The following is a 17,851-nucleotide window of genomic DNA, read 5'->3' as shown; positions in this document are numbered from 1 at the left end:
GCTGAGAGCGCGTGTTAGGAGCGAGCCATGTGGTGTTCGGCTAACCCTAGTGGGATAGCAGCCCAGGAGTTATATTTATTCAGATACGTTCTTGGAGGAGAAGTCCATCACCTGCTATTAATCAAGTTGACTTAGAGAATAGCCACTGCTATTACTAGCAACGGTAACATGGAATAGACTTGGTTTTTGGATACTTGCCAGGTTCTTATGGCCTGGATTGGCCACTGTTGGAGACGGGATGCTGGGCTTGATGGACCTTTGGTCTGACCCAGTATGGCATGCTCTTATGTTCCTATATTTGTTTTTTGTTTCTGTTGATTGTTGTTTGGATTTTGGTAATAATGTGGGAAGGGTTGTTTGGAGTTTTTAATCTTAATTATTTATGTATGTTATACTGATTATTTATGACATGTTTGGTACGGTTTGGAGGTTTTATGATGATATCTCTTTTGTCATTTTATTATTGGTGCGGTATTTTTATGGTTTTAACTTATTATTTTACTTGTAAATGGTCTTGGGATGGGTGATAAATTCACGAAAGGCAAGGTGTTCAGTGTCCAACTTTGTCACTTCTCTAGTTGTCATGTTGCAGTGAGAGGGAAGTGGTTCTAATGATGACGATTTCATTTTGGCTGTGTGTGTGTCGTCCCCTCCTGCTGCAGGTCACGGACAGCGGGACGAAGGCGAGTGCTCTGCAGCTCTGCGTAGATCGGCTGAACCTGTCCCTGGCTAAGGCAGAGGAGAACGAGGGTGCGCTGAAGGAGAAAATGCAGGGGCTGTCTGCGTCCCTGTCTGAGAGCAGCGCCAGCATCAAGTCCTCTCACGAGAAAGCCTTGCAGCTGCAGAAGACGCTGACCGCCAGTGACCACGACCGCCGAGTGCTGCAGGTGAGGCTGAGCCTGAAACCTAAAGGGCTCTGGTTAAGGGGTCATTTATTTAAGGGCCAACTTCCAAAGCATTGCATGGGGGCTGCACACACGGAAGCGGCACACAGATGTGTACACAGATGTGTACTCGTCGTTTTGATAAGACTTGGGAGTATGTGTGCACTTGCATTGTTGCACATAAATATTAACGGGAATAAAAAGGGTATTTTAGAGGCACAAGTTGCCGTTTCATTAGCAATATATGCGCATGCGTTTACCAAACTTGTCCACGCGCTTTTACACCTGCCAGTCGAGTCACAGAACTGAAATTGCACTTACCCTTTGTCGTGCACTGATATATGCACATGTACTTTTGGGGCAGAGATATGGGGTATTTTACAGACTGTGTGGCTCCTGCTGCATATGATTTACAAACACTGCTGTACCTTTATTTGCCTCTACAGAGACACACACACACCTACCTGACCTTGTGCTTAGCTAAGTCCTGAAGCTGAATTTTATTTTAAGTTAGCCAGAGGTTCAGCGTGCTTTTATTACTGTCCTATAAATCTAAATATTGCTGATTATGAACGAATGTTATGGGTTTAATTTTCTGTACAGTTAATCTTTGTTTGATTTGTAATGCTTGTGGTTTTATAATTATGAATGCCCATTGTGATCTGCGTTGAACACTTTCGTAAATTGCGCAATTAAAAAAAAAACCCCCTCAAGACATAAATAAGCGTGCTTGGACAGATAAGGGACAGGAGTGGGAACGAGGTTAGGAGGTGGCACTGTCGCTAGCAACCCACCCTGCACTTCCTCGAGAGCAGATCCAAGAGGAAGTGCAATAAGAGAAAACAAGGCATGGACAAGAGAAGCACAAGCAGGCCACAGATTGGTGGTGGCTGGGTATTGTCCAGCAAGGTCATAGGGACTTAAGCGACCAAATGTTAGGGCAACAGCTTCATTATTTTCAGTAGCTTTTTAGAGTATTGCAAAGCTTGGTGGGTAAGGCAAGAGAGGTGAAAGGGCCTGGGTGTTGGATTGAGTTTGCTCATCTACCAGATACGGTAGAGCCCCAGGGAGGAAAATGACAAAAGCTGACTTGGGCCTGAGACTCTATTAGCAGTCTCCTATCAACAGCCGGCACCTGGGACATATAATCCTGTGCACTGCAAACAGAAAAGCACTGAGGGAAATGGACGGGCAGTTGATCTGCACTTTCCATCATCTGCTATGTTACTGTGCATATCCCCCAGGAAAGACACTCCAGGTGAGGTTACTCTGGAAACCAAAGGGTCTCTCCCCCTTCTCCCATGGGCTCTCCAAGCGAGACTGTCCCGGGAATCAAAAAATCTCTCTTTGACCAGGGGGGGGACACTCCAGCAGATGCAGGCCTGAAAATCAAAGGGTCTGTCCCTTTGGAAAGGGACACTCCGGGTGAGGCTAACCTAGAATCACGTTGTCTTTTCACTTCCCCCAGGAGAACCTTTCTCTCCTCTCCCCCCCTCCCCCAGACGTATTCCAGCTGAGTTGGACCTGGAGCTTTGAGCGCTGTCACCTTACTCCAAGTGTACGCTAGGTAATTCCTTGCTAGGGACATTGTCACTTTCTAATCTAAATTCAATAAAAGGCCGCTGACAGCAGCGTGTGAATCCTGGTTTTAGCCCCGATCACGCTGTGTTTCTAGTGCAGACTCTCATTTCTTGGCATCATTCATTCAGTACATCGGAACAGGCAAAATATCACAATATCTGCATCCCTCACTGCAGGAGCGCCTGGATGCAGCCCGGCAGGCAGTATCGGAGGCCAAGAAGCAAAACAGTGCACTACTGGATCGCATCCAGGACTTGAAAAGTGAGCAGGTGGAGGCGGAGCTACAGCGGGCAGAACTGGAAGGGAAAGTCCGCCAACAGCAGGAGGTGAGCGAGGGGACCTGAGGTGATGGGGGCAGGTCCACCAGCTGCAGAAGGTGAGCGAGGGGACCTGAGGTGATGGGGCAGGTCCACCAGCTGCAGGAGGTGAGTGAGGGGACCTGAGGTGATGGGGCAAGTCTGCCAATAGCAGTATGTGCGTAGCTGGGTCATCCTTGTTTCGGGTGTTACTGGGCATAGTTGAACTGCCCACTATCATAGAGGTGGGGGGGGGGAGGAATCTGCGTTTGTTGTTCTAGATAAAATTTCCTGGCAGGTTGCTGTCTGAAGCAAAGAGCTGGTTAGATTTTTAATTCTGAATATAATGCTTGCATTTCAACGACCATCAGGAGTGTGGGAGCTGTTATCTGTATGAGCTTGGCTTGATTGTAACTGTTTAATTGATTGATTTATTAGACTTTTTTTTATTATTTTATATTTATTAAATTTAACAAATTTACATCAAGACAATCTTGAGAAAAAGTAATTCTGTGAAGTACAAAACATTAAGAGAAATAATATAAAAATAAATTGTACTATGCACCAGTTAGACCTCATTTTTGGGGATCAAATAAAAGAAAATCACAATACAGAATGACCACAATGTGATGTAATTCAGTAATGCCATGTACGTAATCTATGGATAAGTATGTCAGTTCAATGAAAGAATCAGGTAAGAAATAATCAGATAGTTAAAGCAAATTAGAGAGTGTCATTTTGTTTACTGAACTTATATACCGCTTGTCAAGCAAGTTACCCAAGCAGTTTACAAAATAAAACATACATAATAGTCAAATACAAAAAGTATTGGCAGACTTAAAACAGTAAGCATAAAATAAACACATTAATAACAATCTGCATAGATCTAAAATACTAAAATACAGACAGTACATTACTGACTAATTAGCAGTTATGCCAAAGCTAACTTCATATTTTCTAGCATGCGGCCAGATGGACTCCGGACCAATAGGTTTAAGCTCCCTTGCCAGCAGATGGAGACGGCATCAGGTTTCAAAGCTGATGTCACCCTAGATACACCCCTGCAGTGACCTCAGCCCTTCAGTATTTCTCTGTCTCCAGCAGATGCGGACATGCTTTCCCTATGGGGATCGCTGTACCTTTTGGAAGAAGAAATTCTACTTTTAAATTGAAAAGATTGAGTCCTACTCTCCTGCACTGATATCTAAAGGTCCCTCCCCCAGTTGAGAATTCCTGAGGCAATTTCCAAGATCCATCAGAGGTTGCCTTGGTCCGGTAGCCAGTTCCCAGTGTGGATTTTGCCCCTGAAGCAGCTGAAAGGCAGCAGGTGCAGGAAGCCAAGCGCGGCGGTGACGGCCAAAGCTCTCTCCCCCTGCATCCGGAGACCATCTCTGTACTCAGCCAGTAAGCACTGAGCCCAAGTAAGTAAAAAAAAAAATAAAAAAAAGAGAAGAGGATTTCCTCCTGATTCAGAGATGTTGGAGGGGTTTTGGTAAAACTTCCTCTGGTCTCCTTGCTCAGTGCACCGTACCGACGTCATTCCCAATCCCGTTGGGGTAAGGGGAAGTGGGCTTCCGAGTGAGTTGAGCGGCACCCCGGTGGGCTAGGCCCTGCTGTAGGCTTGGTTGGCACACCGCGTGTTAGACTGCGGCGGTGCTATCTTGCGCGTGTTTTTCTGCCTGTAATGCCTACCGTAGAATTTCAGTACATACAGTGTGTGTTGGGTGGTTATGGAACCCGCCACCGCCCTTTTAGCTGACATGGGCTTGGACCTAGTCCGTACCTTGTCCAGAGGAGTGGCCTCAGTGGTGACGGCCAGAAGACAGCTATGGCTGGGGAATTGTCAGCAGACGCAACTTCTTAGGCAAATCTCTCAAAGAAGCCCTTTAAAGGACCACTCCTCTTCGGAAGAGAATTGGAAAAGCTGGCCAGTAAATGGGGCGAATCTCCAGTACCCCGGTTACCAGAAGATAAGATAAAGCAGTTACAGCTGCCCTTGCCCATGAGGGGTCGATCCAGGGGCTCCCAATATTTTCGTCCCTACAGAAACTCGACATTTCAGAAGGCTCGGTCCTTTGGGAGGACTCAGTCCTTTCAGAGTCGGCAGCCCAAGAGAGGGTCAGGTTCGGATTCATGTTGGTCCCGAACCCCCCAGTGAAGTTTTGCCAACTCACCCTTGGAACGAGGAGCTAGGGGGGTCAACTGTCCCTCTTCTACCAACAGTGGGTCGAGATCACTTCGGACAAAAGGGTACTGGAGGTCTTACGAGAAGGATATGTGCTGGAATTTCGCAGCACTCCTCATGATATATTCATGATATCTCCTTGCCACTCTCAGCACAAGAAGCAGGCAGTGGAGATTATCCTGTTAAGGCTTCTCAGGATGAGGGCTATAATCCCAGTACTTGCGCCCCAGGAAAATATGGGGCGTTATTTCAACATACCCAAATAGGAAGGTTCCTTTGACCTCATCCTAGACCTCAAGAGTGTCAACCAACATCTGAGTGATTCATTTCTGCATGGAAACCCTACGCTCCATGATAATGGCCATATGGTCAGGAGAGTTCATAACCTCCCCATACCTATGTGAGGTCTACCTACATATTCCAATCCGGCAAGAACATCAACGTTTTCTACGCTTTGCGGTACTGGGTCGCCACTATCAGTTCCAGGCACTGCCCTTTGACCTGGCAGCATTGAGAAAAGAGGGAATCCTGGTGCACTAGTACTTGGATGACTGGTTGATCCAGGCAAAGTCCATGGAAGAGAGTCTCCGGGTGACCACCTTGCTTCAGGAACTTGGTTGGGTCATAAACCTGGACAAAAGCAGGAATATGTGGGAGTCCGGTTCGACATCAAGCAGGGCAAGGTTTTCCTCCTGACCACTCGGATAAGGAAGCTGATGTCCTAAGTACGTCTGTTGATGAACATGATACGCCCAATGGTGTGGAGCTTTCTTCAAGTCCTTGGTTTGATGACGGCGACCCTGGAAGTAGCGCTGTAGGTGAGGGCAATCATGCAACCACTTCAACGCTCCCTGCTGTCACATTGGAACCCGCTGTTTCAAGACTGTTCGATTCACCTCCACTTACCAATGGAAGTATGCTCTCAGCTGCAGTGGTAGCTGCAGGAAGCTCAGTTGGGAAAGGGTTACCCCTGTCCCCTCTGAACTGGCTGGTCCTCACGACAGATTTGAGCCTCTGGGGCTGGGGAACTCATTGTCAGGAACTTATGGCCCGGGGACAATGGACCAAGGAAGAGGCCCTCTGAAACATAAACTGCTGGAAGCCCGGCAGTCAGATTGGCGTGTCTACAATTCAGCCACATACTCCAGGGTCAAGCGGTCCGCGTAATGTCGGACAGTGCAACAATGGTAGCCTACATCAACAGCCAGGGTAGAACCAAAGCCAGCAAGTGTCACAGGAGATAGATCTCGTTATGGAATGGATGGAAATATATCTACAGATGATCTAGCCTCCCATATCGCAGGAAAAGACAATGTCAGAGCAGACTTTCTAAGCAGAGAGAGTCTGGATCCAGGAGAGTGGGCATTGTTGGCCAAAGCATTTCAGATGGTAGTAGATCACCTGCTGGCCGCATCTCACAATGTGAAGGTTCCCCGATTCTTCAGTCACAGAAGAGATCGGCTGACCCTGGGGGTCGATGCTCTTGTTCAGACCTGGCCAGAAGAGGAGCTGCTATAAACCTTCGCTCTGTAGTCCCTCCTAGGCAGGGTCATTTGCAGAATCGAGCGCCACAGGAGATTAGTCCTACTAGTAGCTCCAGATTGGCCCAGGCATCCATGGTATGCGGACATGTGGAGACTGGAGATGCCCCTGTGCCTCCCGCTGCACAGGCACCTGCTACAGCAGGGACAAATCCTTCACGAAGATCCGATTCGATTCTGTCTTACAGACTGGCCTGATGAAGCAAGGATATTCGGCAGCAGTGATTGCCACCTTACTCTGCGCTTGGAAGTTCTCTATGTTCCTAGGGTATGTGCAGGTCTGGAGAGTATTTTGACGCCTGATACAAGGAATGTGGTGTTTCCCCTTGGATGGTCAAAATCCTACTAATTCTAGAATTTTTGCAGGATAGCTTGAATAAAGGTTTGACCCTTAACTCCTTGAAGGACCAGGTAGCGGCTCTCTCCTGTTTCAGGGGTGAGGTGAACAGAACCCGCCATTCGGCTCATCTGGAAATGGCCCATTTTCTGAAAGGGGTGAAGCACCTCCTGCCACCCCCTAAGGTGGCTGGTTCCCTTGTGGAATTTTAATCTAATATTGGAGTTTTTGGCAGAGCCCTTCTTCCAGCTGCTGCACAGTCTCTTGAGTTAATAAATAAATAAATAAATTTTATTTATTTAAGAGTTTTTATATACCGTCATTAAGTTATTTACCATCATAACGGTTTACAATAGTGCACCAATATCAAAGAGAATATGGATCATAATTTACATAGGTGGTGCCAGTACTATTCGGTAACAAACAATATAGACTAATATAGTTTATTATAAGGATTATGCATATGAAGAAAATCAATTGGGGGATTGTATGTTTTATAGCGATGTATCCTGTGGTTTGACTACAGTTAAAATTAGTGGTGAGCTAATTTCCAGTAGTAACTGGAATTTGTGAGCTTGGTGCTACATGTCCGCTTATTCTTGTGTACATGCTTGCATCACTCTCTTTGTTGAAAGCTAGTTTGAAAAGCCAGGTTTTGAGTTGTGTTTTGAAAAATTTATGGTTACTCTGAAGTCTAAGTTCAAGGGGCATGGACTTCCATAAAATGGGGCCGGCCAGAGACAGTGCACGTTCTCTGACTTGGGTAAGTCTTGCTGTTTTCACAAATGGAATGGTTAAAAGTGCTCTGTTTGCTGATCTTAAATTTCTGTGTGGAACGTGGACTCGAAAACCCTGAAAACGGTGCTCTTGGTGGCGATATGCTCGGCACGTTGCATCTCTGAATTACAGGCCTTGTTTCGTCAGTGACCATCCCTCCGGATGACTCCTGGAGCGTTACAGCTTTGTACCGTTCCATCCTTCTTGCCCAAGGTAGTCTCAGAGTTTCATTTGAATCAGTCCATTTCATTGCCATCCCTAGATAAGCACAAGGACATGGAAGAATACCGCCTCCTCCATCATTTGAATGTCAGTAGGCTTTTGGTGTAGTATCTGGAAGTTTCAGAACCACCTGTTTGTCCTTCACTGTGGAAGGAAGACGGGCGAACCAGCTTCGCGGGCTACCATAGCTCATAGGATTAAGGAGGTGGTCACAGGAGCTTATGTGGAGGCAGGAAAGCCACTACCCTTTCAGGTTAAAGCTCATTCCTCTAGGGCTCAGGCAGTCTCAGGAAGCTAGACTGCTGTCTCCTGTCGATATCTGCCGAGCGGTGACGTGGTCCTCCTTGCACACCTTCTCCAGGTTCTATCACCTGGACATTCAGGCCTGGGAGGATGCGGTCTTTGCAAGGGCGGTGTTAACCGTGTCGCGGGCAGCCTCCTGCTCCGATCGGGAGTAGCTTTTGTACATCCCATTGGTCCTGAGTCCATCTGGCTTCACGCTAAGAAATGGAGAAATTACTTACCTGATAATTTTGTTTTCCTTGGTGTAGACAAATGGACTCAGCAGCCCGCCCATGGCTGCCCAAGAATGATGCCAAGGATTTGCCCGTGGAGTGGATATTGATTCCAAGAGATTATGGGTAAGCCGTCATCCAGTCCTTAGATCAGGGCATCTATAATCTTACTAGGGTTCAGTGTTTATGATTAGTTGAGTACAGTTACGGTTATCCGTTTTTAATCAAGTTTTTTCAATAGTCTGTCCACAATGGCTTTTGAAGAGAGTACTGAATGGTTGAGGTCACTGCAGGGATGTATCTAGGGTGACGTCAGCTTTGAAATCTGACTCTGTCTCCATCTGCTGGCAGGGGAGCAGTAAACCTATTGGTTCTGAATCCATCTGTCTACACTAAGGAAAACGAAATTGTCAGGTAAGTAATTTCTCCATTCTTGAAGGTCCTTCTGCAGGTGTTAACAGTCGAAACCTGTGAGAATAGCCAGGTCTTCATTGCTTTCCGAAATATGAAATAATTAGATTCTGCTCTTCTGTTCATTGGTAAAGCATTCCAGAGCGCAGAGGTCCTTGATATGAAAAAGTACTTTCTCTTGCAGATTCCAGTCTAATGGCAGAGGTAGAGGGAACATGAAGGGCATCCTTTTGAGAAGGCCGCAAAGTTCAAACATTTTGACAGATAAAGCGCATAGCCAGAATGTAAAGAACTTTGAACGTCGCCCGACAGCGTCTGTTGTTTGCAGCCAGCAGCAGATTTCCAAACCCGTCTTCTATAGCTGCCTTGCTTCGGTGGGTTGCCCACCGCTTCCCTGCTGTGGCGGTTTCTCATAGCTGTGCTGCCTCTCTCTTTCCCTCCTTTTTTTTTTTTTTTGGGGGGTGCAGTTGCTGCGCCAGCATCAGGAGAGCGAGGGGGCGTCGCTGCGGAGCCTGCAGAAGCTACAGGAGGAGAAGCAGCTGCTGCAGGAGCGTCTGAGCAGCCTGCAGCGGGCCGTGGCCCAGCTGGAGAACGAGAAGCGGGAGATCGAGCGCTCCTCCCTGCGGCTGGAGAAGGACAAGACGGCCCTGAGGAAAATATTGGACAAGGTGAAGTGAAGGGATGGGGGGGAGGGCGGCGTGCAGGGCAGCAGAGAGGCAGGGCTCGAGATCAGGAGGTGTGGAGCAGGGCCAGGTGTGACTCGTCCCACCCCGTACGAGGCCTTTTTTTTGTCAGTTCACATTTGGAGTGCAGGGTTCGGTTTTCAGCACCCGATCCCGAAAAAGAATCTCCAAATGTAAGAACAGGTACAAGGAAAGGCCTCTCAAAGGCAACTTTGGGTCTGTGATCTGTTTATTGAAGGCAGTCACAAGCAAAACCCGGGGGCTTCCTCTAAGGTTAGGGATTTTTTACTCAGTGGAAAAATTATTGAATTAGTTATGGCTATAATGCTAAATTAATTCAAAAGTAAACTAGACACATTTTTAAGAGAGAGAGATATTGGCGAGTGTGATGGTGCATTAAGGAAAAAGTGTTAATCCGACATCTCCCAAATCTTGTACTGACAGCCGACATCCCCTAATACAGCATCACCTGAAGCACGCACTGACAGCTCCCGTCCCTTAGGAAAGCATCTCCAAACTATATACCAATGGCCGAAGTTCTTTAGCAGGTACCTCTCTCCTGAACCGCACACTGACAGCCGACAACCCTTAGCCAGGCGTCTCGTGGCCATGTCTTCTAGGAGGGCAACTCCTAAAGCTCGCACTGAAAGCCAGCATCCCCTGGAAAGGCCTTCTGAACCAGAGACAGACGGTTGACATTCCCTGGGACCACACCCCGACAGCTGGCATCCCTCAGGAAGGCATCTCCAGAACTATTCACTTGCAGCCAATATCCCTTGAAACGCATGGTGACAGTTTCCACTGTCCAGGCCCATTAAAAGGGAGGCCTTTCAGCAGGAGCCGAGTTGTAAGTGTGCAGGCTTGCATTTGTATTTAACAAAAGACATCCTAAGCGCTTTTAGACAGCCAAGTCCTAGACTCAGTAAATGTGCACTGTTCTCTGAAGTACAAATGCAAATCTCACACACAACAATTCTCTGTTCCATAAGTCCAGCGAGTTTCCTAGAAAAGTCCAGCAGTGGCTAAATACTTAGCTCCGAGGGCCCGTTTTCCAGCTCCAGGTACTCCCTGCACACCGACTATTCCCTGCGGCAGCTCTCTGTCTGCATCCTGCCCACAGGCGCGTCTGCCTTAGCAGCCCGCAGGCTGACATTGTTAGCGTCCTGGTTGCAGATCTCTCCGCCGAGAAGCCTGCAGGGCTGGATCTCCAGACCTGCCTTCTTGCCAGGGCTCCATCCCAAGGACCCATCGCCATACGTAGGCTGGCCGATGCCAGTGTTTCTAAAGGCTTAGCTCCTCCTTTCCAGACCTGTGTGCAATACTGGGCGGGGTTGCAGGGATCCACGCGCGCTGTGGGCTTTTGCCTGCCCCAGCAGCCGAGCTCCCTGGGAAACTTGCTTTCCTGCCGGCTGACATCCCCCAAGGTCTCTCCTGATGTACGCGCCCTGCCAGCTGACATCCCCCTCTTCTTGCCGCTGCAGGTGGAACGTGAGAAGCTAAAAACCACCGAGGACACTGTGCGGCTGTCTGTAGAGAAGGGACAACTGGATCGCTCCCTCACCACCGTGGAGCAGGAGTTGGTGGAGGCGCAGAGGCAGATTCAGCAGTTGGAGGTATCTGTTGGACGTGCATGTGCGTACACATAAACTGGAATAGAGGCTCAGCATCGCCATTTTAGCCGATAAATTTAGTTTTTCTTCTTCCTTTTAACTGGGGGGGTTTTTGAAGTTGAAGGTTTTCTGTCTTAGAGACTCAGATTTCAAGAGCATGTGTGAGACTTGTGGCAGCTCTGCAGGATCTCCAGCTGAGCCCTGGACTGCAGTCCTGTACCAGCTGTGCATGCAAGGCCATGTCATGAGAGAGAGCATAAGGGAATGAAGGGATAACCTGGCTGAGACGCGCTCTGCATCGGTCCAGTCTGGCGGTTTTATCCGGAAACTATGGAGGAAGACAGTAGCGCACCAATCCCAGCAAATCAAACAGCGATATATATATAAAAAAAAAAAAAAACCAAGCCTCATTCTGAAGGAAACTAATCTTTAAATCATGTCCATATGACCGAGACTCATCATCCAAAAATGCAAAATCATATAGATAGTTTAGCACAGAATGTTTTAATCATAGTTCCTCTTGCGTCTTCATCATCTGCCCAGCTTCATTATAGATCACCATTGGTCCATCTTTTCCTAGGTCTGCCTGACTCCCATGTGTAAAAAATTAAATTGCTTACATCGGTACAAACTCTGTGGCAACCTTTTTTTGCCCACGGGGTTTGCATCGGCAGAAAGCACTCGCAGATATTTTCTCCTGCATCCCACGGGTAGCTTTTCTGGTCCAAGTTATAGGGACGTTGTTGCCTCCTCCTGACCCTAACCCCCGCCCTCGGGAACGACCCCCGCAGTGCGTGGGTAAAAGGGGAAGAACGTGCGCGCCTGCGGTAGTGGCTGGGCCCTTTGAGAAAAAAAAAAAAGCCCCACTGCTGTGCATAAAACACGGCTTTAGCCATGAAAATGCCCTCCCCTCCCCCACTCCCCTGAGTCCATGCAAACAAATTTCAAAACCTAGGAAAAATCTTTTTTACAAAAAAAAAAAAATGTCCATCAGCAACACGGTACTGAAAGGACAATTCTTTATCCGAGATCTTTATTTCAGCATTTGTAAGGAGAACTCCTAAAACGATAATCACAGGAGAGCAGTGGGGATTGTCCGCTTTGGGACAAAATTGGGTGGGAGGGTACGTTTTTTGCCAGGTTTCAGAGCGAGAGGGCGGGTTATGTGCTTTCCCTTTGAAGCTGTACCCACAGACGCTCCGGTCCGGTTTTTGTGGGGCTAGATTTTCTACGGGAAGAAAGGTGCGTAACTCTGAAGGTGTGCAGTCCACGTGCGTTATTTTACGATCCCACCCATAACCCCCTTCCGTATGCGAAGCGGAAGCTTTTCTCCCTTAAACGTTCCCCAGGGGTGAGCAGAGACCCAGACTCTGGACCCTCCGAGGTGACCAGGGCCCCCCCCCTCCCCTTGTGTCGGCTGCTTTCAACAGACTGATGCTGCTCACTTCTCCTCGCCGCTCCCAGCCTTCGTCCTGTCAAACTGGCCTCCTATAGATTTGCATGCAAGTGAGGCGGGGGGTGTATGCAAATCTCTCTCATGCATACTCATTAGGGGTAGCCTGAAAACCCGACTGGTCGGCGTCCCTCAAGGACCGGACCTGCCCAGCCCTGTATTACAGAAAGCTTTGACCTGATTGGCTGGCTCATTGGCTTCTCTCTTTTGATTGGGCTGCCCTGAAGGAGGCGTTAAGCAAGGTTAGGAGGATGATCACCTACAGTCTGGTGAGTGCTTCTGTGGGCTTGGGGCTTGCAGCTAGTTCTGTGGTGAGGGGTCGTAACCCTGATCTTACAGGTGGAACAGCATTTCCAGCTGACTTCCCGCCTCCCTCATTCCCCCTCTGAACAGTATCTTTTACAGGGAATGTAGCGCTTTCATTGCTAATACACAGATTGCATTTACCTTTTACCATAGTGTGTTTAAAAATGTTCTGCAAGCATGTTTGGCCTTGGTTTTAGGAGCATGCCTTGGTGTCTCTCGTGTGCTTTTATTACACCTCCTAAATCTGGCTTGAGCTCTTTTTTTGACCTAGAAGTTCCCTTCCGCTTGTTTGCGCTTCCACCTGTAGTTGGGTTACGGCACCATGGGACGCCATTCACAAGCTGCCCAGGGTTTTCCCCCTATTTTGACCATCTCCCTTCTAGCCAGGCATTGCAGGGACAAGTCCTTGGCCGGCCAGCACCATAGACTGCAGCTCCCTTCACCCCCTGCTATGCATGCACTGAGTTTGGGCCACTAGGTGTCGCCACCGGGGCAACAGCCGGGACTCCCTTCAAGCCCTGGAGCTGTGAGCATTGCTGTCGCGGCAGCCCTGGGCTATTTTTGATGCTAGAATGACAGAAAATCTCAGATGCAGCCAGTTCTGATGCCCTGGGTAACAGGATGAGGCACTTGTTACTCCTTATGATCGTAGTATATTCTTTTTTTTTTTTTTTTCCCCCTCTTTCTCAGGCCCAGATAGCAGACATGGATCAGATGCCTTCACAGAGTCTGATTGAGACAGCTGCCCTCCATCGTCAGGAGCTCCAGCAGGAGATAGAGCGGCTGCGGGCAATGCAGGGACAGGCTGAGCGCACCCTGGATGCACGAGAGAGAGCACACAGGCAGCGGGTCAAGGGGCTTGAGGAGCAGGTGAGATTTGCACAACACTTTCCACCTTTTGGGAAATGAAAAATTCAGGCTCTGGAAGGCAACGTCCTTTTGTAGGTTGGGAGCTGATTAAAAGATAGAGGACCACAGGGGCAGTTTTCCCACTAGAGATAAATTGTGGAGTGCCCGAGGGATCTTACTCCCTGGGGGAATAGTGCGCACAATGTATTAAAATTATGCATACTATATTTATCGGATTGTGATAACTTTAGCTTTGTAAGAGTGCCGGTGGCTGAACAGTCTGGACTTCAGCCTTTTCTCCAGAGAATGAGCTTTATTGTTTACAGCCTAATAGAGAACAGGTAGAAAGGCCTGCTTACCTGGGCATTTCTAAATGAAAAGTTACAGCACCAGAAACATGAGGGCAGAAAGGGACCCCATATGGCCCAGCCGTCCGATTAATGTAGCATCACTTCCCTAGAGGTCCCCCGTATTTATCCCATGGAATCCCAGTTTTGTTGTCCTTTCTCCTCATCTCCGGGGCCTCTCTGTTCCCTCCTGGGCCCTGTTATTTTATTCCCTTGCTCAGGGAGACGCCCTGGGACCAGAATTACTTTCTGGGCTGTGCATTAAATGGCTGCTGTGTTCCTCCATTGAATGCATGGAAATAAAGTTAAGAAATACAAACAAAACAGTATAGGTTTTGATACCCTTTTTTTTATTGGACTAAGTTAGCACATTTCTTGGCTCGCTACTTCCTGAAGACTTCTAGTGTGGGGATTCCCATTCCAGAACATTCTTCCTTCCTTCAGCCTGTATAGTCTTGAAACCCCACATACATCATCATTTTTTTATTGGTCTAATAAGAGGCTTAACTCCTGCCTTTCCTTTGTAGATCTCAACCTTAAAGGATCAGCTGCAGCAGGAGATGCGGAGGTGCCAGCCCCACTATTCTCACTCCTCCATCCTGTCAGGGAACTAACAGCAGCCTCGCCGCGCTCTGCACCCTCCGCCTGAGCTGGAGTACTGGTTACAGGGCCGGGGATTAGGGCTCTCGTCCTAACCTCGGCTTGCCTTGGTGCTCACTTTTTTTTTTTTAACTTTTTCTATCGTTTTTCTAGAGGCACATCTATTTTTACATTTTTTTTTTCACGTGAAATTGTAAATCGAGGGATTGTAATTAGGCTTTTAAACTCTTGTAGCAGCGTGAAGATCTCCATGGGGCTGACGATGGATTTCCCAGTGCTGGGGCCTAATACATTGGGCTTCAGAAGCGGGGTGGAAGCCCGGGCGAGCTGTCTTTAGATCATGATTGTCTGGTCTGAATTTTCAGCTCTGTTTTTAAAAATATTTTGGGGCTTTCTGAACATGAAAACCTGAAACAGAGGCGCTAAAAAGCCAGGCAAGTTTTTCCTGTTCCTTCTGCCCTGCAGCGTCCCCAAACAGAAGAGTTGTATGTTAATCCTGAACAGTTGGTGAGTACTGGTCAGTCGTCTTATATTTCATAAGGTAAACCCACACTCATCAATGTACAGAGCGAAAGCAGCTTTTATGTTGAGATACCGAGCAGCCGGCCCTGTGCCAGACTCATCCCCTGGTCTGAGCTTGCATCCCAGGGACACCATCCTTCTAACTCTTAGTGAACAGCAGCAGGGGGCAGAAACAGGAAGGCTTGCACTCTTTTAACTGTTTCTGGGATTAGGAAGCCCCCGGGGAACCACACAGGGTTTGCAAACTCGGGTTGAGTTAGTGCGGAACTGACTGGCGCCATTGGGGCTGCAGTTTTCACGAGTAACTAATGCCAAGTAACTTTGTGTTGCAAATACTTCATTCCACGGTACAGATGCACTTTAATGAGGGACAGCATTACCAGCGAAGGCACCAGTTTCATGAGGATTTAGGGCTCCTTTTCACAAGAGTTTGAGTTTGTTGTTTTGTACTCTCTCGTTGGTCGGATGATCCCCGTTTAGATTTTGGGGTATCTTTCTGCCAGCAGTGCCAGCTTTCCCTTTTATAATACTGACTTGCGTCTTGCCCCAGGACCCCGTCGCTCCTGCCCCGGGGGGGGGCCCCTGTTACGTTTAGCTGCGGCCGTAGAAAGCAGCATCCGGGCTAGCGCAGAGACGGCCTCGCTTTGGTATTAAAAGGATTGCGTGAAAACCAGTATTAGTTACTCCGGGTCCCAGTCGTCCGGGAGCCGTGCGAGCTGGATTGCTTACGCTGAAGGCACCGTGAATGTCGTTCCCTTTCTAATGTGAACACGAGCAGACGTGAAGCTATTGCAAAGATGTCTTAAAGGAAGAGTTTAGGGCTCTTCTCTCACAGAACAGCCGTGGGCTCTTAACGTGGGCTTAGCAGCCAGTGGGAGCTGGGCAAGGGGGCAGAAGCACGGAACGGTGCAAAATGCCATGAGGATGCTGCCCTGGAGCCACAGGGTGTATCTTCCCCCTATTAAAATTAATGGGACCCGTTTGATAAACCACATTCCTTTTTTTTTTTTGGCAGCACAGCCCAGCTCGCTGTCCCACTTCCTCCCCCACTCCAGATTCGTTAGCCCCATTACCAAAGGGCGAGGTGCCGCGCCGGGTTGTCTGCCAGCAGGGCCAGGTTTTAAGGAAGTCTCTTTCCAAACTGCCCTCCACGTGTGGCAAGAAACCTGAGCATCAGCTCCAGGCACGAGTCGCTCTGCCGCGGTTTCAGGCAAAGCCGAACAAACGAGGTGCTGGCGTTTGATAAGAGCGCTGCCCCCGTTACCACTTAGGGACATTGCAAGACAGCTGCGGCCTGTACTAGAGCCTGCGGCTAAAGAAGGCTCATAAAACAGCCACACCGTTTCTTGCTTAGAAAGTCCCGCTGTGCCTACCCCCAGCATAGCTGGGAGTGGAGAACTGGCCAGCATCACCCCCCTCCCGACACACATTTTATGTCCCGCAACAGAAGAAAAAGGGAGAATAACCATACAGATCAGCTTACCTTGGGGGGGCAGCCAGAAAGGAGGCTGGGGGTCGCTGACCAGCATGTAGCGCAGGCAGAGGGCACGACCCTTGCTCACCTGTAATGAGACTCCCCATGGCCTTCCACAGATAGGGTGCTGGGACTCCCCCCGTGCTCAGAAGTGCCATCCAGGAAGTGCCAGTTCGGGGCCCCCCTCTGTCACCAGCGCTGGGCCCATGATGCATCAGGCGAGGGCAGCAGCACTTTTAACCCAGGCAGCCGTTTGGTAACCCAAGCAAACATGTGGTTAAGTAAGTTACTTAACCACATCCGAGTAAATAAGTCCACATCTAGCCGACCAAGGGCCCTTGACAGAGTCTTGCTGGGATAGAATCTTTTGTACGGATTCTGTAAATTAGTTTTCTATGTGTGTGATTGTGTGCAGTGGTTTAATGTGCAAGTGACCATGTTTTATATAAACAAGACCCTTTTTGACTTGATTCCAGCACCTGTGTCAAACACTAATTGTATTAAATTTTTACATTTCAAGGTTGAATGTTATTTTTTTTTTTATATGCTGATACAGCTTTACATTGACAAACAGTGGACACTGTGAACAGTGGAAGAGGAGACCACGAAAGAAGGTTCAGAATAAAATATAATTCAAGTGAAAGGGAAATTCATGAAAAGAAAACAATTTTCCATGAAATAGTAGCTGTAGTTAGTTGCTACCGCTCCGTGTTTCCCGTAGGCATCGTGTATCTGTGCGCTGTGCGACAGAGCCACGCCCTGACCCTCTCTGTGCTCTGATGTACATTGCTGGGTATATGGACAACACGAGCAGCTTTCAAACTAAAAAAAAGTCAAATCTGCATTCTGCCTTCTTTTTTTTAGACTTTCTTAAACATAGCAGAAGGGTTATGGCTGGCTGTTGGCTTTGAGCTGGCGCTTGCAGTGGGGAAAACCTTGGCTGTGTATGTTGGTGGGTTTTGGTCTCCTCTTCGACATGATGGCTTTAGATGGTATGAGAGAGAATTTAGCATTAAAAACAAAAGAAAAACCAATTAGTTGCGTGTGGTGTTTATTCTGCCTTGCTGTGTGTTTGTTCCCCTCAGTAACTGTTGCATGGTGTTGGTTCATGCACACTCCTCTGTTTGTGAGTGCTTAATTTCCAGCTCTGAATATTGCACTCATTGTCAATCGTCTATCTCCATGTAGGGTTGGTGAGGTTTGTGAGTCCTACAACCCAAAAGCTGCATCTTTTATGATCCTGTTCTTTTCCCCTGGG

General features: G+C 48.2%; 1 protein-coding gene across 1 annotated transcript in view; it reads left to right on the top strand.

The window, feature by feature from the left end:
* Positions 1-17,112, top strand: part of LOC115076626 (rootletin-like) — a 51,865-nt gene extending 34,753 nt beyond the window's left edge. Inside the window, exons 15-20 of the mRNA XM_029578276.1 lie at positions 663-887; positions 2,642-2,791; positions 9,217-9,417; positions 10,914-11,045; positions 13,492-13,671; positions 14,525-17,112. Coding sequence (XP_029434136.1) covers positions 663-887; positions 2,642-2,791; positions 9,217-9,417; positions 10,914-11,045; positions 13,492-13,671; positions 14,525-14,611 — 975 coding nt within the window. The 3' untranslated portion in view covers positions 14,612-17,112. The remainder of the gene's footprint in view (positions 1-662; positions 888-2,641; positions 2,792-9,216; positions 9,418-10,913; positions 11,046-13,491; positions 13,672-14,524) is intronic.
* Positions 17,113-17,851: the final 739 nt, after the last annotated feature.

Source organism: Rhinatrema bivittatum, chromosome 15, assembly GCF_901001135.1.
Source record: "Rhinatrema bivittatum chromosome 15, aRhiBiv1.1, whole genome shotgun sequence".
NCBI lineage: Eukaryota > Metazoa > Chordata > Amphibia > Gymnophiona > Rhinatrematidae > Rhinatrema > Rhinatrema bivittatum.
Note: the sequence above shows the minus strand (reverse complement) of the source record. Positions and strands in the feature narration are given on the sequence as shown.